A 23,034-nucleotide genomic window follows, 5' to 3' on the forward strand; every position below is an offset into this window, starting at 1 on the left:
TAATAGTTAGTCAGTAAACAGTATTAAGATCCCTTAGAAAAAAGACACACTTAGCAGCTCAGAGAATATAACGATGCATACCTCATCTTCAAGGATTTATATCCTGTGTGTCTACATTTTTCAGCTGTGGAATATATTTGTTCTCACAAGGGCCCTTCAGAGAAATATTAGCAGAGTGTTGACCTGTGTCCTGCTGGGTTAGGTCCAGCCCAGGTTAAAAGAAGTCACTGATTCTTTAGGCAGGCCAGCTCTGGGGAAGAGATGAGCCCAACAACAGACTCCCACCAACAATTTCTCCCAATACCTGGGCGGAGATTCCTATATCCTTAAGAAGATGACCTTTATAAACTGACAGGAAGTGAGTTTTCAGCTCTCTGGATGCAGAGTTTGTCACATTCTGGGAAGCCAGTCATTGCTTTTTTGTTTTGACAAAAGAAACGTGTAAGATACATACTAGAACATGGAGGAAAAAGAATTAACATGACTGAGTACCAGCAACGTGCTAACCACGAGCAGTACATGAGAATAAAGAAATTCCCACAGTAATGCCCTTCTCCCCCGTTAGTGACGTAATACTTACTCTTCGCCACAACTTATGAAATTGGCATCATTATCCTTAATTTGCAGATGAGAAAATTGAGGCTTAGAGACATTATATGGACCCACGTTAGTAAATGGTGACACAAGCACATGAACCAGGATCTGTCTGTTTCCAAAAACCCACCTGCTTCTTCTGTGTCACAAGGGAGCCTACGACAGTAAAGATATTTACTAAAGCTTGTCTCAAAAGCTTCTTTAGCAATGCAAGTAAGTTTGGGAGCTTGTCACAATCCCCTTCTTTTGGATCCAGCCCAGGGCAGAATAGAGTAAGCCTGCCACCCGAAGGCAACCCAGTAGGCAGGAGCAGGGAGCGCACACCGCTGTCGGCAGGGTGCTGCGGACAGGGAGTCCTAGGAGGGTGGCTCACCTCTGCCCTCAGTCAGCTCCCGGACAGGCTTCGCGTGTGCGCACCCACAGAAGGGAAAGAATCTATAGCAGCCGAACACAAGAAGAGCGGGTCTTCATCTTTGTAGAAACAAAAACGAGGAGAGGGAGGCATTGTCCTATCATTTTCTCCCTCCCCTCCCCCACTACCAAAAAAACCCTAAGGTATATAGTTTGCATTCGAGGTTGATTTGGGCACAACTCGCAAAGATGATTTGTATTCATTGGCCTGTTTTGATAAAGAAAAGTCAGGCTGAGAGGTTCTGATAGCACATAAATTAAAGATATGGCGGTATCTCATTGAAATTCTAAAGATGTACTGATCCTACCCTAGATTTCTCTCATCAAAAGAGTTGTCTTGTAGTGCTGCTGCTGACTTATTAATAAAGATCACGCTTTTGTTTGATTATTTATCTAATCAGGGTTCACCTTCAGTTTAAGCTCATTAGTTTGCTGTTACAGAGTGACGCTCTAAGTGTACTTGACGGTGGGATTACATCCCAGCGAGACGGAGAACGCACTCAGGCGTCAATGGTCAGAAGCAGGGACAATGCCCCGCCAGCCATGGCACCCTGGAGCGGAGCGTGTGCGCTGTCTGCCAACCAAACAGAAAGGGCACATGTTTCAAAGAGCAGAGGAAGGGCTGAACATTATAATTAAATACACTTACACAGAGAAACAAAAATGGCAAGCGCTCTAATTATTTCAAAACCAAAGAGAATAATACCCATTCTTTATATGCATTATGTTGGGGAAGCTTTTCTAATGGGCTTTTATTGAAACTTCTAAGTTATGTTCAGGATGCTGGTTGCTCGGCGCGCCCCAGCCTGACTTCCAGTGACTTGCATTTAAACTGTTTGCGTCCTCTTGTTAAAAGGCCTTCCGAAGTGGTTGTAATATCATCCGGCCTAGTCATATCTCTCCTGGGTCTTGGGGAGCAGGTAACTAAAGCATCTCATTCTTACCTGATGGGGAGTTGCCAGGTTTAGCTGCTGGTGATAAATCCTCTTCTTTAAGGCTGTCTTGCCCCACAAATAGGAAATTCCACTTTTTGTTGGACTAAGAAACCTCTGGCTACCACAGTGCCACAGTGAAAGAGGGCCGTGAACAGCAGAGCCGTGCAGTTAACCAAGGCCAGCGTGTTCCCCTCCTCGGAAACGCTGCGGCTCAGACTTGGCACTGTAATGGGCTAAATAATTTATCCAGTCGGATAAAAGAGAAAGCAGCTAAGAGCTTCCTGAGTTGATAGCCTCAGTCCCTGGATCCATACTGAGACAGGAAACGGGCCGGGCTCCATCAGCAAAGAGGAGAAAAACAAAAATAAGATATCCTCCAAAGTCCTCTGCCATCACCACTGTTACTCGTTACAGTCTTTGGCCTTCTGAGTCTAATAGGTATCTCTTTTCAGTTACCTGTCTCCATGTTGTCTACCTATTTATTTGCATACATGACCCTTTTTCCACCACATTAATTTCTTAACAGAAGAAAACATGCCTTATTCATCTTCCTAAGTTTCTTATCACTTAGCACATTGCCTTGATAAAGTGGGCAACCAGTGAATGTCTGTTGAATGAACTGTATCATCCAAAAATGGGAGATGCACTGGGCATTTGGGTTTGGAGCCTTTCTTTGACCCCAAACCTGAACTTTATCAACAAATGGCCCTTCCCTAATGGGGAAAAGTCCATGCAACTTAAGAAGAGAAGAAAAGACAGGCTTCCATTGATGAGGAACAGCAAGGACCCATCCCTGCTGGCAGGTCAGTGAACCTTGCCAACGATCAACTGAAAGACAGTTGTCAGAGTCGAGGTGCCCTCGCATGCAAACCTGAAATTCTTATCCTAAAGGGGTTGCTCATGGTGTGAACCAGCTTTGGATGTTGTAGGACATAAACCCTGCAGCGGAATCAGCTTCATGCATAAGCACACACAGAACACTCTAAAACAAGGGTATCAGGGGCGCCTGGGTGGCACAGCGGTTGGGCGTCTGCCTTCGGCTCAGGGCGTGATCCCGGCGTTGTGGGATCGAGCCCCACATCAGGCTCTTCTGCTAGGAGCCTGCTTCTTCCTCTCCCACTCCCCCTGCTTGTGTTCCCTCTCTCGCTGGCTGTCTCTATCTCTGTCAAATAAATAAATAAAATCTTTAAAAAAAATAAATAAATAAAAAATAAAACAAGGATATTAAACTGGGCTATGGAGTACGGAGCAGACATCACCATTGCTTAGAAATTATCTGAGAAGTAGCACCAGGCAAGACAGAGAAAAGTCAGGGGCCCATAGATGTGTGGTACAGACTGTAGGAGGAAGGGGGTGCGAGCCACAGGGAAATTGCAGTCCTTGATCGTCTCATTTCTGTGTACCATTCTCTGCAGGTGGAATTGGCTGTGTAGGGCGAGACCAAGGCCAGGTTCGAAAGTGCCTTGATGTGGTGGAGATCTATAACCCTGACGGGGACTTCTGGAGAGAGGGCCCACCTATGCCAAGTCCCCTGCTCTCCCTTCGAACCAATTCTACCAATGCAGGAGCAGTGGATGGCAAGCTCTATGTCTGCGGGGGATTCCACGGAGCAGGTATTGATCCAATTTTAAATGCTTTATAACCTCCCTCCGCATTGACTTTAACCCCCCCTTTAATTGACCCAGCCACAAAGAATAATCCTGAGAGCCAGGTGAGCCCTGGCAAAAGCCCGGCCTTCAGAGTTCAGTGACCCTGAGCTGCTCACCGAAGTTCTGAACTTGGGTTTTCACGTCTGCAAAAGGGAGCTGCTATCTCCCCAGGCTACTGTACGAGCTAAATGAGGTCTAGTGTATAATGTGTCTGGCATATAGCAGGCGCTCAACAACTCTGAGCTGAACAGGAGGAGGAGAGAAACGGGAGAAGCAAGCCTAGCCCTGTGACGACATGAACAGGTGGAAGTAGAGGTCTGACCAGCAGTGCTGGGTTTTATCGCCATCTTTATTGACCAAAAGATCCCGCCCTCAGAAAGCACGCCTATTCCTTCTCCACTACCCCCACTTCAAATAAATTGCTTGAAAGCATTTCTAAAATAATACCTAATGCATATATTTATTACCCTACTTAGTTTCCAAGTATCAAATTGTACCATCTTTGCAATATACAGTATGGATTTATCATTTTTAACGTAACAGGGAAACGTTTAAATATGCGCAAAGCTAATAAGCAACTCTGCAAAGCTTGATTAGTTGCACCAGTAAATAAGGCAGAATGCGGTTATATTAAAATGACTAACTGTTCAATTCTAACCTCACTAATAGAAGCACTAGGCCAGTACATATCCATGAAACGCATGCCTCGAGAGCACTTAAAACTTTGGAAGGGTGCCAGAAGAAAATAAAGCTGACACTGCAGCAAAGCCAAGCCTTTGATAAGCCCACCTTCATTTTTAATGCACATCATTGTATGGAAGTTAAAGAATGAAGTTATCATTACGAACTAAAAGAGACAGGAGATAAATGAACCAAATGCAATGAGTGGACCTTATTTGGCTCTTGATTCAGACAAATCTTCTGTAAAAAGATATTTTTCAGATAGTCCGGAGAATTTTAATATGGACCGGAGTATTAGAGGATAGTAGGGAATTGTTCATTGTCAGGTTATATAATGATGGCAGTGTGGTTTTGTATAAAGGAGAAAGAAAAAAAGAGCGTGAACAATTAGAGAGCATTTAGAAGTATTTATGGGTGACAATGATATGCTGTCCGAAATTCGCTTTCATCTACTCCAGCAAATACTTTTTAAAAAGTCAATGGGGTGAGGGGGGCAAGAGCAAATTTTACAGCATTAGTAAAATGTTGGTAATTGCTAAAGCTGGATAATGGATGCATCGGGGCATTATTTCAATACTTGAACATTCCCATAATAAAAAGCTTTAATTTTCCTTTCCCTCTCTTTCTTCAGAGGACTTTCCAAAGAGGTTTTTTAAAAATTGTTTTAATATCTTTTATATTAAACATCACGTGCTTGTGTAAAGGAATCTATCATGGTAGCGAGAAACCTGGCTCAGGAAGGAGATCTGATAAGTGCCCTCCTGGTTCACGCTGTGTGTGTAAGGAGGGACACAAGGAGTCAAGAGAGCGATCCCAGCTCCTGGACCCACACATCACCAGGGCTCTCCTCCAGCTGTAATCACATACCTCCTCTCCATCCTCTGGCTTTTGGCTTTCTCTCCACCAGAAGAGAAGGACAGAGAATTACAAAAGGTAGCCTCAGGACATCCAGAGGGAGGGGTAGTAATTAGTGTCTAAGTACCTGGAAGATACCCTGTTTCGTTTTGTGTCTTTCCCTTATCTTTCCTCGTATAATATTGAGTTAGAGAACAGATATCCTCCAGCTTTTCAAACATGTCAACACTCATACTATGAGAAACCTCTTTTCTTGGTGCTGTAGTGGACGAACGATGTTTTCAGCCAGAGGGAAAGGGATTTACCATATGAGCTCTCAAAATCCATTTTAATTATTTTGTTCTAACATGATGGATTTTCTGGGATTAGCTGAATGAAGCATCACTGGGGTTTTATGAAAAATGGAGCAATTGTATAATAACATGCCTGTTATGAACAAGCAACCTCAGCATCAGACCTAAAAACAGGCACTGAATTTTCTCTCCTCATGTGACACAAACCTAGTCATCGCATTTATTTAGTCAGAAAACCACAATCAAGAAATTAATCTCTTATAATCTATTTAGTTAATTCAGTAAAAAGGTGATCGAAACATAACTTTTGATGAACATTTGGGATGACATCGAGCTGCCCAACATGTGATGCGAAAGACAGATATGTAAACATGTAATAAATATAATAATTTGTTTTTGGTTAAAATGCTAGTTTGAACACCTCTAGTTTCTCCCCAAGCCCCACTAAGATGACAATAAAAGGAATAACCCCAGTTGGACAAAGGAAAGAAGAGGGAAGGCAACAGCAACCAAATTTTGGAAGCTGGAGGGCAGATGAATGAGTAGTAACTAACCAGACCTGAGAAAGTTCGACCCTGAACTGGCCACAGGAAAAGCAAGCAAGCAAACAAACAAAACCCCCAGATTTGTAGCACAGACCCCCCCCAGGCAGCCTCAGGAACCGGCAACAGCAGGTACTTCTGGAGAGGGAATGAAGGTGATGCTGGGTGAAAGGAAGGAAGACCTGAATCTCCTGCCGCACTCTCAGTAGTGACTCGGAGCCCCTCCTCCCCCCTCGTGGAGACACTCAGTACTAAAGCAGGCAGAGTAGGTGAACAACTGCACACAGAATATTGAGATCTGCACCTTTCTTCCTTCCCTGGCTCCCAGAATGTGGGCAACCGTATCCTCCAGTCAGAGGACTGGAAGACTCGTCTTTGGGGACCTGACCAGCCCTGAAATAAGGCAAAACCAAATCACCTTGTGGAGAACCTCACAAAGAAAGCTTGCTTCCATGGCATCCCACTCTTAAAGACGAACAAACAGCTAGAGACTATCAGAGATTTGAGGAAAGTATGTATATCAGAGACAAAAATCAAAACAAATAAAGAAAAGCTACTTGGAGGAAATAAACTATAACAGGAGAAGTCTACTCAGAGACATAAGAGAACCCATTGTCATAAATGGAAGAAAAAAAGCATATTTAAAGAAGTTCTTGGAAATTAAAAATATGGTAGCATAAATTAAATATACAATAGGAAATTTGGAGGGTATAGTGGGAGGAACTTCTCAGAAAGCAGAGCAAAAAGCAATATGATGGGAAGTGAGAGAGAAAACAAGTCCAAAAGTTTCAACGTTTGAATAAGAGGAGTTCCGGTAAACAAAGAGCAGAGAAAATGGGGAGGAATAAATCATCTGTGAAATAAATTCAGAAATTTTCCCGGAACTGAAGTCACCAGATTGCAAGGATACACCATGTGAAGGATACACAGGGATGAAAACAAACCCAAACTAAAGCACATCACTGTGACATTACAGAACACTGGGGACAAATGGAAGATCCCAAAAGCTTCCAGAGAGAGAGGGAAAAATTTTCGTACAAAGTGTCAAGAATCAGAATGGCATCCGGTTCTGAACCATGACCTTGGAAGCTAGAAGAAAATGAAGCAAATGCCTTCAAAGATTCTGTGGGGAAATTATTTTCCACTTACACTTCTATACCTGCTGAACTATTCGTTAAGCGCGAGGGCACAGACTCAGCCAAGCAATGTCTCAAAACCTGTATCTCCTCTGTGCCCTTTTATTAGGACATGATTCACCAAAAATGGACATGTAAACCAAAAAAAGAGTCCAGGGATCCAGAGAACAGGATCAAACACAGTAGAGAGGAAGAAATTCCCAGGAAGATGTTGAGAGGAGACCTAAGAGTGGCCGTCTGCATGGCAGGCCTGAACAGCCGTCACAGACCAGCACAGAATGGAGCGACTCTAAAGGCTCTGCAGGAGAAGACCTCCAGCAGAGAAAACTCATCAAATCTTAATGTTTTGAAAGATCTAAACATTTAGACATGAAAACTAACAAAATCGAACAGCTGACTTTGAGAAAACAGGAAGTTGCACAGGAAAGGAAAAGTGTGGCACAAGGCTGGCTCATCTGTGACTAGCTTTTATAAGAATAACGTCTAATAATGTAAATATTAAATCTTGAGCTGACCAAAATGACACCTGAACTATCCTGGGAAAATGGGAAACCAGAAAGTAGGCAGATGTAGGGATGTGAAAGAAAGGTGAAACCACATTTTCCACAGTGGACACCAAGAGTCCATACCTTCATCTGAGAAATCAAGAAGTGGCAGTAGTATAAGAAATGTTATTTACGAATACAGTGCTCAATGCCAGCAGACGCAGCCACAGCTGAAAGAGGAGCAGTAAATGGCGAGGAGGGGAGGAGATGACTGTTTTGAAGGAACATGCCTGTTTGACTCTACGTATGTCCTGTGCATGTACAACTGATAAAACAAAAACTAAACTTAAAATGTATAAATAATAGTACATATAATGGTGGAATAACTGGAGGGTATGGAGGAAAATATTAACAAGTATATCTATTGGGAGATAATTCTCCATGAGTCTCAGGCATTTCTGCATGTCTTGTGAGCAGAAACACTGACTGTCTTTGTCCTGGGCTATCTTTTTAAGCATGTTTGTATCACATACAGCCCAGAAGACTGAAACGGTGTCTCCCTCCATAGCAAAAGGCAGGCGTGCTTACTGGCCATGATAAAAGATTCAGGGTCCTGGGGCCCCCGGGTGGCTCAGTCAGTTAGGCACCCAACTCTTGATTTCGGCTCAGTTCATGATCTCAGGGTCGTGGGATCGAGCACTGCATCAGGCTCCATGCTCAGTGGGAAGTCTACTGTCTCCCTCCCACTGTACATCTGCCCCACCCCCCCAAATAAATAAATAAATCTTAAAAAAAAAGTTTCGGGGTCCCTAAGCTCAGGGTTCCTCTACTATAATGCAGCCCACTGACTGTACAGGTGTCACCTGTCACTCTTCATGTTGCCCTGTGGGAACTGGGTCTCAAATAACCGATGCTGGTGCACGGGCGACTGCTCTTGCTGTGAATGACATTGTTCTTCATCTCAGACCTGGGAGTTTCACATCATCTTTCAGTATCCACAAAACTGTAACAAGCTACCGTGTAAAATCTCAGACGGTGCACAGTTCTTGACAGAATCCTGGGACTCAGAGGGTGGGGTGGGGGGGACAAAAAAAGAAAACAAAACCTCTTTCTCCACCTCCAACAGGATGAGGAAGCCAACATTATGTTTCAAAAACATCAGAGCTCATTTTCCGATTCATTCTGATACCAAAACTAGACAAAGACATTGCAAGACAACTACAGGTCAATACCCCTTGTGCAAAAATCCTCAACAAAATACAAGCAAACTGAATCCAGCAACATACCAAAAAATTATATACCATGTCAAGCAGGGTTTATCCGAAGAATGCAAAGTTGATTAAACCATATGAAAATTAACCAATGCAATACACTGTACTTGTAGAATGAAGGACAAAAAACAGGTCGATCATTTCAATACACACAGAAAAAGGATGAGTCAGAATCCAACACCCTTCCATGTTGGTAACACCCAACAAACTAGAAAGGGAAGGGAACTTCCACAACCTGATAAGGGGCATCTGTGAAAACCCCACAGCTAACATCATACTTAGGGGTCAAGGACTGAAAGCTTTCCCCCTAAAATCAGGAGCAAGACAAGAATGTCTATTTTTGCCTCTTCTATTCAACATTGTACTGGAGGTTCCAATGAGGGCAATTAGGAAAGAAAAATAAATAAAAAGCATCCAGATCAGAAAAGAATAAATAATTGCATATGACATGATCTTTTATTTAGAAAAATTCTAAAGAATCCATACACCAAAAAAGCTTTTAGAGCTAATAAATGAATTCAGCAAGGTTGCAGGATGCAAGATCAATATACAAAAAAAATTGTATTTCTATACACTCACGATAAACAATCTGAAAATGAAATTAAGAAAATGATTCTAGTTTAATCGTATCCAAAAGAATAAAAAGCTTAGGAATAAGCATGCCCTAAAAAGTGCAGGACTTGTACACTGAAAACTGCTAAACATCATGAAAAGAAATTGAAAACCTAAATGAAATGTAAGATATTGCACAGAAAAATTGACAGGCTGATCCTAAAATTTATATGGGAATGCAAGAGACCTAGAATATGCCAAAGTCTTGAAAAAGAACAAAATTAGAAGACTCAGACTTTCTAATTTCAAAACTTCCTTCAAAGCTGTCATAATCAAGACCGTGTGGTACTGGCACAATAACAGGCATATAGACCGGTGGAATACACGTGACATTCCAGGCTGGTACAAGGATGCCAAGACAATTCAATGGGGAAAGGATCCCTTTTTCAACAAATGTGCAGGAATAGTTGACATCCACATGCAAGTGTGTGTCACCCATGCACAAAAATAAAGTAGAGCCACAAGCTAAACGTAAGAGCTAAAACTGTAAAACTCTCAGAAGAAAGCACAGGCATAAATCTTGTGATCCTGAATTGGGCAGTGGTTTCTTAGATACACCTGAGCACAAACAAAAAAGAAAAAGTACGGAAATTGTACAATGCAATTAAAAACTTTTGTGCTTCAAAAGGGCACCATCCAGAAAATGAAGACAACCCACAGGATGAGAGAAAATATTTGCAAACCACATATCTGATAAGAGTCTTGTATCTAGAATATATTAAGAACTCCTACAATTCAGGGCGCCTGGGTGGCACAGCAGTTAAGCGCCTGCCTTTGGCTCAGGGCGTGATCCCGGCGTTCTGGGATCGAGCCCCACATCAGGCTCCTCCGCTATGAGCCTGCTTCTTCCTCTCCCACTCCCCCTGCTTGTGTTCCCTCTCTCGCTGGCTGTCTCTATCTCTGTCGAATAAATAAATAAAATTTAAAAAAAAAGAACTCCTACAATTCAATCATAAAATGAAAAATAACTCATTTTTTTAAATCGACAAAGGACCTGAAGAGACCAATGAATATGAACGAATGGCCAGTGCTCAGCAACAGTAGTCATCAGGGAAATGCAGATCAAAACCATCATGAGGGGCGCCTGGGTGGCACAGCGGTTAAGCGTCTGCCTTCGGCTCAGGGCGTGATCCCAGTGTTATGGGATCGAGCCCCACATCAGGCTCTTCCGCTATGAGCCTGCTTCTTCCTCTCCCACTCCCCCTGCTTGTGTTCCCTCTCTCGCTGGCTGTCTCTATCTCTGTCAAATAAATAAAATCTTTAAAATAAAATACCCCGTTAAAAAAAAAAAACTATAATGAGGTAATGCTTTACCACCCCGGGGATGGCTACAATACAGAAAAGAAATAGCAAGTGTTGACAAGGGTTGGCAAAACGGGATCCTCGTGCCTTGCTGGTGAAAATGTGAAATGGGGCAGTTGCTTTAGGAAACCATCTGGCAGCTCCTCAAAAGGTTAAACAGAGTTGTCATAGGACCCAGCAATTCCACTGCTAGGTATAGACCCAAGAGAATTGAAAATACATGTCCACACAAACACCTGTACATGAATGTTCATAGCAGCGGGATTTTTAATAGCCTAAAAGTAGAAATAACCCAAATCCCTATCAACTAATGAATGCACAAAGGAAATGTGGTACATTCATATGATGGAATATTATTTGGCAATAGAAAGGAATGGCGTACAACAGAAACTACCACGTAAATGAACCTTGAAAACATTATGCTAAGAAAAAGAAGGCTGTCACAAAAGACCTTGTATGATTCCATTTATATGAAATGTGCAGAAAAGGCAAATGCATAGAGATAGAAAGTAGATTTGTGGTTGTCAGGGGGAATCAGGAACAAGAAATGACTGCTAATGGGTTCAGGGTACAGGGTTCCTTTTTAAGGAGAAATGTTCTGAGATTAGATGGTGGTGATGGTTGCACAGCTCTGTGAATATACTAAAACACACTGAATTACACATTTTTTAAAAGATTGATTTTATGGTACGTAGATTATTATCACAATAAAGCAGTTATTAAGGGAAAAAGAGCTCTTCCCCTTTCTTTCCCCCCCAATGTAATTCAGCTTTTGTGTTTGACACTAATGAGGAGAATTAGCTGAATTGCCCACAGGGAGAGTGCATGGAGGTGAGTTCTTTGCTTGGAAGAGGCAGAAATGGCTCAATCTTGGGACAGAAATAAAGGTTTCTAGAGACAGTGGTGGCAGGTGACACCTAGTGGCAGGAACCTGTTCCCTGCTCATAAAAGCCTCCAGGAGGAGAGGACAACATAGTGGCCGTAGGAGCTTGCAAAAGACGCCTGTGTCGATGCTTAACACACAGAAATCTTGCCTTTCGAGGGACCAGGTGAGCCTGGAGAGCAGACGTCTCGGTGATAGCTGTAATGAACCAAATACCAAAGACCCACTCCTGTGTTTTCTAGCTCCAGTGAGCCCCCAGGATTCTCGGATATCCCGCGAGGAGGGGCTGCCCCCAGAGGGCTCAGCTGCCTTCTCTCTGACAAATCCCCCACTTTGGCTCTCGTTCCAGCTACTGGCTCTTTGAGACTCGGCTGTGTCTTCCTTCTATCCTCTGCTCTTAGCATGTTTCCCCGCTCTGAGCCTCTGGTGCAGGACCCCCTCACCTCCTACCCCTGCAGCAGCCAGTTGGCACACGCACGTATTTGCAATCTGTAGTAGCAACGCTCCCATTCCTTCCAAGGTAACACGGGACCTCCTTGAGCAAGCTGAGGGAGCCGCTCCTTCTCCATTTCAGCTCTACATGGCACCCGAGCAGGTGGGGCTCTTGGCAGAGAGATTCCCCCAGAGTCCAGCCCTAAGTCCCTTCTGCATCCAGTCCCCCTTAACCCATCTGACACATTTTCACCATCTTCTTTGGATAATTCTAGGGGACCCAGGAATCTGTCCTTCCTCCACCCAGGACCGGAGAATCTCTCTGCCTCCCTTATCCCCAGCAAGAATTCCTCTCAAACCACTCCTCTGTTTTCTCTCATTCAGCCTGGGGCCCAGTCCTAAAGGCAGAGACGCTGGCAAGGACACACCTGAGTTATCAAAAAGAGAAAACACACTGGGTAGTATTTCAAAAAATTAATTACCTCACTAACAAATGTAGACTCAAATGGACAGCTAACAGTTTCCTGGTCGTGACTCTGCTAGGAGCTGTTCTGTGCACTTTGCATATGTTACTTTATTTAATTCTCACGCGAGCCTATGAGGTAGATACTCTAATTACCCTCATGGACTAAAGCAGAAACAGAAGCCACCCAAAGAGGTCACACGGAGGGTAAATGTTGAATCTGGGATTCAATCCAGATCGTCCGGCCCCAAAGTCTGTATTTTTTTTTAAGATTTTATTTATTTATTTGACAGAGAGAGACAGCCAGAGAGAGAGGGAACACAAGGAGGGGGAGTGGGAGAGGAAGAAGCAGGCTCCCAGCGGAGGAGCCTGATGAGGGGCTCGATCCCATAACGCCGGGATCACGCCCTGAGCCAAAGGCAGACGCTTAACGACTACGCCACCCAGGCGCCCCAAAGTCTGTATTTTTTAACCAGGGGGCTAAATTGTCTCTTTGTGCCAGACAAATTAAATCAGAATATTTGGGCATGGGGCGTGGGCATCAATATTTTTTCAAACTCTTCCAATTCTTCGAATATGCAGTCAGAATTGAGAAGCACTGCCTTGGCTGATGTCCGTTGTTCATTCATTCAACAGAGCTTTATTGAATGACTTCTAGGTAATAGGCCCATGTTAAGCCCTGGAGAAAGAATATATGCAGTCCCAGGCCTGGAGGAGCGAAGCGAAGGCAAAATTGGAAGTTGCTACATTAGTGAAACAGTGCTTTCAGCCAGAGGCTTAGAAGGTGGCTGTGCTCCCTTAGAGAAACAGCTGATTGCAGGTTTGGAGCGCAAACACTGGGAGGTGAACTCAGGATATCTTGTAATACCAGAAGGCAAGTGAGCTCTGAAAGACTTAAGGGAGTCATATCAAAAGACAGAGAAGCCAGCCCAAAAGGGCAGTCAATGGCCACATTTGGAATAATTCAAACATCAAAAGTTGTTATTGACTGTAATTGATTGAATACATAATAAATGTAGAAGGAATGTTAGAAGGAGACATCGACTCATCATTTTGCAACCCCTACCGTAGTAATTGGGTCAGGCAAATCATCAGTGGATATTAAAAACACTGACTGAAAGGTTATGGAGAACAGGAATCCACGTGGCACCGGTGTATTTCTCAATACCAACCACAATACTAATACTAACTGCAATGAGGAAAAATACATGCTCCTACAGCAGGGAAATTGGATGGTCACCATTATAACCAGATAATCATCATTAAAAACAGGATAATTTTATAGGACAGTTGACCCTTGAACAATGCAGGGGTGAGGCTTGCCGACCCCCCATGCAGTCAAAAATCCACGTATAACTTTGGACTCTTCAAAAACTTAACTAATAGCCTCCTCTTGACCGGAAGCCTTACCAGCAACATAAAGAGTCGATTAACACATATTTTGTATGCTATATGCATTATATACTAAAATAGTTACATTAAAATAGAGAAAAGAAAATGTTAAATCATAAGAAGGAGAAAATCTATTTATAGTAGTATACTATATTTATTGAAAGAAATCTGCATATAAGTAGATTCAAATCGATGTTGTTCAAGGATCAGCTGTATTTTCTCTCTACGTAATACAGTAGGAAGGACTCTTGCCCACCTACTATCACCAAAGTGATTAACTTGTGTCTAATCAAGCCTCTAGACTTCCAATTTATAGGGAAGACAAGGGAGAGGAACCAGTCGAATGACCCTATGAGGGAACAGACGGATTCTGAATGTGGACATTCAAACAGGAGAACTGTCCGCAGACCCAGAAAAGTTAGTTAGTGCCATGGGGGGAAAAATGGTGCCATCCTAAATGAAAAGAGATCAGAGAGACGTAAAAACCAAATAAAACATGTGAGCGCCTATTGGATTCTGATTGAAAACAGCAGTCATGTAAGGACATTTTTGGGACAACTGGGGAAATCAGAACATGGACAGGATGTTATTTAATGTGATGGAATGAATGTGTTTTTTTAAGGTGTGGTAATGGTATTGTAATTATGTAAAGAAATATCTTAATTCTCAGAGGAGGCATGCTGTGTATTTAGGGCTGAAGTGTCATGTCTGCAATTAATTTTTAAGGGTTTCAGAAAAAGAAAATGTGTGTTCATGTGTACACATGAGGGAGGCAGTAAAAATATGGAAACATGTTAACTATTATTGAATCTAAATGTAAGTCTGCAGGTATTCATTGCACTCTGCTTTCGACTGTTTCAAATTTCTCAAAATAAAAAGTTGAGAAAGGAACAAAAAGCTTTGGTGGCAACTACACAATCAACTTCTGTTTTATCCCAGGACTATCAGCCACAGAGAGAAATACAGTATAATTGAATTTGTCTGTTTTACCGTTGTTATTTCAATCTTCCCTGGAGAAATTGTACTAAAATTGTAATATCCTGAAGGAGAGTTGCTACTTTGGTTTTTTATATGTCATATATATCGTTTGTATTTCCAGAAAGAATGGTGACAATTTAAAGAATAAGCATAGGTGCAATGAAACCAAAAACATGCTTAGTAATAAGTGGAAGGGGTAGTTTTATCAGAAAACCTAAGCTAAGAAAAATTTCCAGAATTTAGCTCAGCTTCCTGGCCACCAAGGCCAAGAAGGAAAAATGATGGGTTCTAAAGCTCCTGTTGAGGGAGGCATACAAGTGTCTCCTTTTACTGCTTCTCATCCCAAGTCTGCCTTATTCTTTTCTCACTGTGTTCTTCCCAAAGACTTTCCATGGTACGGGGCAAGATGGCACAACAGCCATCAGTTTCACCCTGCTCTGTCCCTCCAGCCATCCAGCACTGTTCTCCAGACTCCAGAACAATGGAGTGTGGATCAGTTCACGTGCAGGGGGTCAGGAAGGTAATATCCTCCAACGGATAGGACCTCCTGTCACTGGAGAGTGAGAGGGTGACATGCCATCATGAAGTCCTGTGGCCTCACTGCTTCGGTTCCTGTCCTAACTGCTAAGGGACTAACTCGTGTTCCACACCAGCTTTTCCCTCCACACCAATTGGCCTCATTTTCCAATTAAGTTTCCAATAAATAAAAGTAAGCATCTGCCTTAGGCTGAGCTCCTCCAAAAATAGACGCTGAGACAGGATTTGAGTTTACGTAGTTCTCGGAGGCATTAAGAGAAGGGAAGAGAGTGAGACAGAAAAGGAAAAGGGCCACGAGGAAGAATTAACTGGCAGGTTACCACCGTGGGCCACTGGTATTCAGTCCCATTGGAAAACTCAGAGACAGTGTGGATCAGCCTCCGGGTTGTTCCCTATGGTGGGGAATCTGAAGTATTTATCCTCAGATTGACTCCTTGGCACTCCTGACTTGCCCCACCGGAGCTGAGAGAAAATCCTCAGGCACAGAGTAGCAGGTGGATGTAATCAGCACATTCTGGAACAAACATCACAGAGAAGATATGGCTGACGGCTGATCTGTCGGTGATATCACTGACAGTGCCTTCCACACCATCCTAACCACCCTTTAAACAAAGAGGTTTTATTACTTCTAACTAAAGACCTGCATCTGAACAGATTTGGCTTCCGGTGGTTTTAGCCGACTGTCACTGTTTTCATCTTGCACAAGTCTCTTCTTACCATGTAATCACTGGTTTTGCGTTCTTTTTTCTAGAATGCATCCAAGAATAGGAACACAGCCTCAGTATTCTGTGCTGAGCTGGCATACAGATCTATGTATGTTTTATAAGTTTTTGCAAACTTGAAAGATTGACATTGATTTGTAAGCATGACACACAATTTTCTCTCCAGTCTCCAAGCTGGGAAAGACTGGGCAAGTCTGCTAGCCCTGGACTGCGGCGGCAGAAAGGCCTGGGATCCTGCAACACCGACATCACAATGGCCACAACAGAACAGAATTTAGGGAACTCTGTTCTTTTTAAAACTAACTCAGAAATACTTTCAAGCTTACAGAAAAGTCACAAAAGTAAAAACAGCATGATCAATACACAGATTCACCTACTGCTAACACGTTGCCTCTTTATTTAGCATTTGTTTAGTCACTGGATCCATCTGGCCGTAGGTATGTATATATTCACACGTGCAGACAGATACAGAACTGTATTCTAATCATATGCGAGTAAGTTGCCCTTTACCCCTAAATACTGGAGTGTGTGGAATAAAAAGAATATTCTCTTACATAGCCACAGCGTAACTAACAATTTTAGGAATTTTAACATTGATTCATACTTTCATTTATTCTACTCTCAGTATTCTAATTTTGTCAGTTGACCTAATAATGCCCTTTACAGCATTTTTTCCTCTCCATACCCGTCTACCATCAGGTATTGCGTTTTGTCGATATGTCTCTTCAGTTTCCTTACATTAGAAATATTTCTACATACATTTTTTGGCTTTTATAACATTGACATTTTAAAATAATACAATCTTCCCTCTTTTTAAACAAAATATTCCTCTTCTGAGATCCAATTGTTGATTCCTTGGGATTAAACCCACGTTATGCACTTCTGGCTAGAATATTACATCCCTGCTATGTTCTTCTCGGGGCATGACATCTGGAGGCGAATCAAGTCCATTGCCCCTCACTGGCAATGTTGTTTTTATTTACCTGGTCAAGATACTGTCTGACTTCACCACTATATAGTTACTATTTTCTCCTTACAACTAATAGCCAATGTGCGAGGAGATGCTTTAAAACCATGAGTTTTTTATTTTTTCACTTAATATCTCCCAGAAGTCATTCCATATCAGGTCATAGAGATCATCCTTGCTCATTTTTACAGCTGGGTAGTGTTCCAGTGTGTGTATGTATCATAGGAACTCTGTTCTTTGTTTTTTGCGAAGGTAACTCCCCAGCATCTCTTTGGACCAAAAGCTAGGGCCATCTCCCTGATTTTAACAAGGGACTGTAAACTGGGTTCCAGTCAAGATGGAGTAAGCACCTGTCACCCCGTCTCTGCCACTGAATGCAAGCAATACCCCTGGGCAGAATGCATGGAACAGCTACCTGAGAACTCCGAAACTGAATGGTCGAGGGCAGATTGGGGAAGAAAGCCAGAACTTGCAGTACCAGCAAATCAATGATAAATTCCCCATTCGTTTCCCTTGGTACCCACTGGCCGAGACTCAAAGGCAGCCTGGAACCCAGAACTTTGCACCAAGTGTGGACAGAAAGAGCTCTAAGAGAAGCCCTCTACTTCTGTTTCAAGGAACAAGAAAGAGGACTGCATGGGTCAGAGAGAGTGGGGGATATTGTCTTCTTCCTCATTTTCCATTCTCTCCCACCCCAGCCCTCAGGCAATGCCCGGTGGTGACTGACAGCAGCAGGCACTGGGCTGGCTGTCACCCTTCTCTCTTGACCAGGGGACCTTTGGTCCCAAGAGTGTGAGGAAAGACCTCATTGCCTTTCTCTCTCAATCTACTGGCCCTTACACCTGAAAGCAAACACATTTGAGGAAAGTGTGCAGCCGCGTGGGGTATCTAAAGCCCCGGGTTTTAGCCAGAAGACCAGGAAGGGGAACAAGGGAATTCCTAGGGGCAAAAATGTGTCAGGAAGATTGCCAATAGGAGCAAGCTCAAGAAAATGATCCCATTGCTTTTGGCTTTCGGCTCAGAGGAAACAAAGGTGCAACTGTCTTCAGTTGCCCTGAATTTGGGTTCATCTAACACCAGCCACCTCCACCATGCCACCTAAGTTCGACCCCAAGGGGATCAAAGTCGTATACCTGAGGTGCATAGGTGGGGCAGTCGGTGCCACATATGCCCTGGCCCCAAAAATCAGCCCCCTGGGTCTGTCCCCAAAAAAGTTTGGTGATGACATCGCCAAGGCAACCAGTCATTGGAAGGGTCTAAGGATTACAGTGAAACTGACCATTCAGAATAGACAGACTCAGATTGAAGTGGTACCTTCTGCCTCTGCCCTGATTATCAAAGCCCTTAGGGAACCACCAAGAGACAGAAAGGAGCAGAAAAACATTAAGCACAGTGGAAATATCACTTTTGATGAGATTGTCAGCATTGCCTGACAGGTGCGGCACCAAGCTTTAGCCACTAATGCCATTCAGCTTTAGCCAGGTTCCATCTCTGGAACCCATAAAGAGATCCTGCGGACTGCACGCTCGTGGGCTACAATGTTATGACCACCATCAATAGTCGTATGGTGGAATGCTGGTTAGTTAGAACTACAAAGGAAAATATTTCAATAAAGGATCATTTGACAGCCAAAAAAAAAAAAAAGATGCATAACGTTGGTTATGAGTTCCTGGGCTCATGCCCCACCTGCACATGGATGATTTAGCCCTCAATGGTATACCAAAGTCTTTGAGAACTGATCTGAATAGTGATCACTGCCCAGTCTCTGCCTGGCCACTGCATAACACACATGGAGAGAGCTCAGTGACATTGCAAGGGCTTTAAAAACTGACATTGGGAGCACAGCCCACAAAAGGTAGGTGGGAACTGGTGCTGTACCTCCCTGGGTCTGTTTTCTGCTTAGGAAAAAAAATCAACATTTTCCATAGGATTTAAACAAGACCCAGAATCATACTATTCACAATGCCTACATGTAATTCAAAATTACTTGACATACCAAGAACCAGGGAAATATCAACATCTCACATGGGAGAAGACAAGACAACATGCCAACTCTGAAATGGCACAGATTTTGAAATAACTGGGCAGACACTTTAAAGCAGTTATTGTAATGGGGCTCCAAGAAGTGACTACTTTTGTAAGGCATGTAAAGATAGAAAGTCTCAGTAGAGAAATAGAAGTCATTAAAAAAAAGAACCAAATGGCAATTTTGGAACTGAAAAACAAAATAACAGGTTACTGAATGGGCTCAATATCACAATGGAGAGTACAGGAAAGAGTGCAAAATGAGTGCATTTGAAGATAGATAAATAAAATTATCCCATCAGAATAACAAAAAGAAAAAACTGAAAAAAAAAAGTGAACAGAGTTTGGGGACCTATGAGGCAATACTAAGAGGTCTAATACTCATGTCATGATCCCAGAGGGAAAAGGAGAAGGAATGTGGGTGAAGAAAAGATATTTAAAGGAATAATGGCTGAAAACTTGCCAAATTTGGCTAATGAAATACACTTACAGATTCAAGAAACTCAGCAAACTCAAATAAATCAATCAGAGAAAGACAATTATCATATGATCTCCCTCAGGTGGAATTTAAGGGAAAAATAAAACAAGATGGAATCAGAGAGGAAGACAAACCATAAGAGACTCTTAATCATAGAAAACAAACTGAGGGTTGCTGGAGGGGAGGTGGGGGATGAGGTAACTGGGTGATGGACGTTAAGGAGGGCATTCGATGTAATGGGTACTGGGTATTATATAAGAATGAAGAATCACTGAAACTAATAATACATTATTGTTAATTAATTGAATTTAAATTTTAAAAAAGAAACTCAGCAGACTAAAAACAAGATAAATTTGAAAAAACCCACACCCAGACACATCATAACCAAACGTGTAAAAACTAAAGATAAGGAAAAGATCTTGAAGAAGCCAGAGAAGAACAGATAACATATGAAGGGAAAGTATTAAAATAAGTGTGGATTTCTCAAGCTAGGTCAGAAGGCAATGAAACAAAATCTTTAAGCTCTGGGAAAAAAATTATCTGGAATTGTATATGTAGCAAAAATATCCTTCAGGAATGAGGGCAAAATTAAGATTAGACATTCTCTGATGGAGAACTGAGAGATTTATGGCCAACAGACCTGCCAACAGAAAGTTAAAGAAAATTCCTCAGATCAAAGGCAAATGATATAGAGAAAGTTGGTACCTCAGGAATCAAGGAAGAGAAACAGAAATGGTAAATACTTGGATAAATATGATGGACTACCTTTCTCCTTTTCAGTTCTTTAGATTATGTTTGACAGTTGATGGCAGAAATTTTAACATTGTCTCACAGCGTTTTCTTTTTTTTTTTTAAGTTTTTATTTTATTTCCAGTTCGTTAACATACAATGTTATACTAGTTTCAGGTGTGCAGTATAGTCATTCAACACTTCCATACATCATCTGTGCTCATCAAACAAGTGCAATCCCCATCACCTATTTATTTCATCCATCCCCCATCCCATCTCCCTTCTGGTAACCGTCAATTTGTTCTCTATAGTTAAGGGATTGTTTCTTAATTTCTTTGCCTCTCTCGCTTTTTCTTTAGTTTGTTTATTTTGTTTCTTAAAGTCTACATATGAGTGAAATCATATGGTATTTGTCTTTCTCTGACTGACTTATCTCACTTAGCATAATATTCTCTAGCTCCATCCATGTCATTGCAAATGGAAAGATTCCATTCTTTTTTATGGCTGAGTAATATTCCATTATCTAGATAGATAGACAGATACATGATAGATAGATGGATAGATAGAGAGATAGATAGATAGATATGACGTCCATCAATTGATGAACCCTTGAGCTGCTTGCTTCCATATCTTGGCTATTGTAAATAATTCTGCAATAAAACATAAGGGTATATGTGTCCCTTTAGATTAGTGTTCTTGTATTCTTTGGATAAATACCCAGTAGTGCAATTACTGGATCATAAATATTTTTAACTTTTTGAGAGACCTCCATACCATTTTCCACAGGGGCTGCACCAGTTTGCATTCCCACCAACAGTGCATGTTTTTGTCCACATCCTCACCAACACCTGTTGTTTCTTGTGTTGTTGATTTTAGCTTTTCTGACAGGTGTGAGGGGATATTTCATTGTAGTTTAGATTTGCATTTCCCTGATGAGTGATGTTGAGCATCTTTTCATGTGTCTGTTGGCCATTGGATGTGTTCTTTGGAGAAATGTCTGTTCATGTCTTCTGCCCATTTTTTAGTTGGATTTTTTGGTTTTTGTGTGTTGAGTCTGATAAATTCTTTATATATTGTGGATACTAACCCTTTATTGGATATGTCACTTGCAAATATCTTCGCTCATTCCATAGGTTGCCTTTTTGTTTTGTTGATTGTTTCCTTCACCGTGCAGAAACCTTTTACCTTGATGAAGTCCCAATAGTTTATTTTTGCTCTTGTTTCCCTTGCCTCAGGAGACATACTTAGAAAGAAGTTGCTATGGTGAATGGTCTGACAGTGTTTTCAGTGTATGGTTGTTTTTTTTTTTTTTTAATTTATTTGAAAGAGAGAGGGAGAGAGAGCACAACAGGGGGAGGCGGAGGGGCAGGCTGAGAGGGAGAAGCAGACTCCCCATTGAGCAGGGAGCCCAACTCAAGGCTCAATCCCAGGACCCTGAGGTCATGACATGAGCCAAAGGCAGACACTTAACCACTGAGCCTCCAGGCACCCCATTTCCTGTGTATGTTAATGTTATGCAGAGACGACCATTTCCCCAAGGGTAGACATAGGAACTATATGGTAGAAAGATTCCTATGTTCCACTTGAAATGATAATATATTAATTGGTCTGTTAAAAGTTAAGTATGTATATTATAATCCTTAGAAAACTACTAAAAAAAACCTCTACAAGCAGGTGTGGCTAAAAACTCAAGATAAATTAAAATAGGATATTAAGAATTTTCAAATAATTCAAAAAGAAGGAAAGGAGAAATGAAGGTACAAAAATAAAAGAAATAATAAAATAGTGAGAAGGGCCATATGCACCCCAATGTTCATAGCAGCATTGTCCACAATAGCTAAATCGTGGAAGGAGCCGAGATGCCCTTCAACAGATGACTGGATTAAGAAGTTGTGGTCCATATATACAATGGAATATTACTCAGCTATCAGAAAGAACGAGTTCTCAACATTTGCTGCAACATGGACGGCAACTGGAGGAGATAATGCTAAGTGAAATAAGTCAAGCAGAGAAAGGCAACTATCATATGATTTCTCTCATCTATGGAACATAAGAACTAGGATGATCAGTAGGGGAAGAAAGGGATAAAGAAAGGGGGCGGTAATCAGAAGGGGGAATGAAGCATGAGAGACTATGGACTCTGAGAAACAAACTGAGGGCTTCAGAGGGGAGAGGGTGGGGGAATGGGATAGACCGGTGATGGGTAGTAAGGAGGGCACGTATTGCATGGTGCACTGGGTGTTATATGCAACTAATGAATCATCGAACTTTACATCAGAAACCAGGGATGTACTGTATGGTGACTAACATAATATAATAAAAAAACATTAAAAAAAAGAAATAATAAAATAGTGACCTAAATCCAAACCAATATTTACATTAAATATAATGGTCTGCTTTGGATAATTTTGTCTCATAGACCTTCCAAGCAGTGGTTTGTTCTTCCCTTAAGGACATTGCACTCAAGGCACGCTCTCCTTTCTGCTCTGGCCTTTAGTTAGATCAGAGAGAAACTGGCAGTCTATATACAGCCAGTGAAAAGAACTTCAGACACATTTATGCACCAACTTCACCTCGTCTTCCTCAATTTTATTTTTCTATCTTTATTTTCCCTCCTTTCAATTTCCCAATTTATTTTAAGTTCTTTTTCACTGCTTAGAAG

General features: G+C 42.0%; 1 protein-coding gene across 6 annotated transcripts in view; it reads left to right on the forward strand.

The window, feature by feature from the left end:
• The window catches only part of KBTBD12 (kelch repeat and BTB domain containing 12), a 71,611-nt gene that overhangs the window by 40,675 nt on the left and 7,902 nt on the right, over nt 1–23,034 (forward strand). For all 6 annotated transcript variants that reach the window (XM_045812434.2, XM_087866729.1, XM_087866727.1 and 3 more), the window contains one exon: nt 3,356–3,553. In XM_045812434.2, the coding sequence (XP_045668390.2) occupies nt 3,356–3,553 (198 nt within the window). The remainder of the gene's footprint in view (nt 1–3,355; nt 3,554–23,034) is intronic.

Source organism: Ursus americanus, chromosome 14, assembly GCF_024610735.1.
Source record: "Ursus americanus isolate L20-20 chromosome 14, mUrsAme1.1.p, whole genome shotgun sequence".
In the NCBI taxonomy this organism is placed as follows: Eukaryota; Metazoa; Chordata; class Mammalia; order Carnivora; family Ursidae; genus Ursus; species Ursus americanus.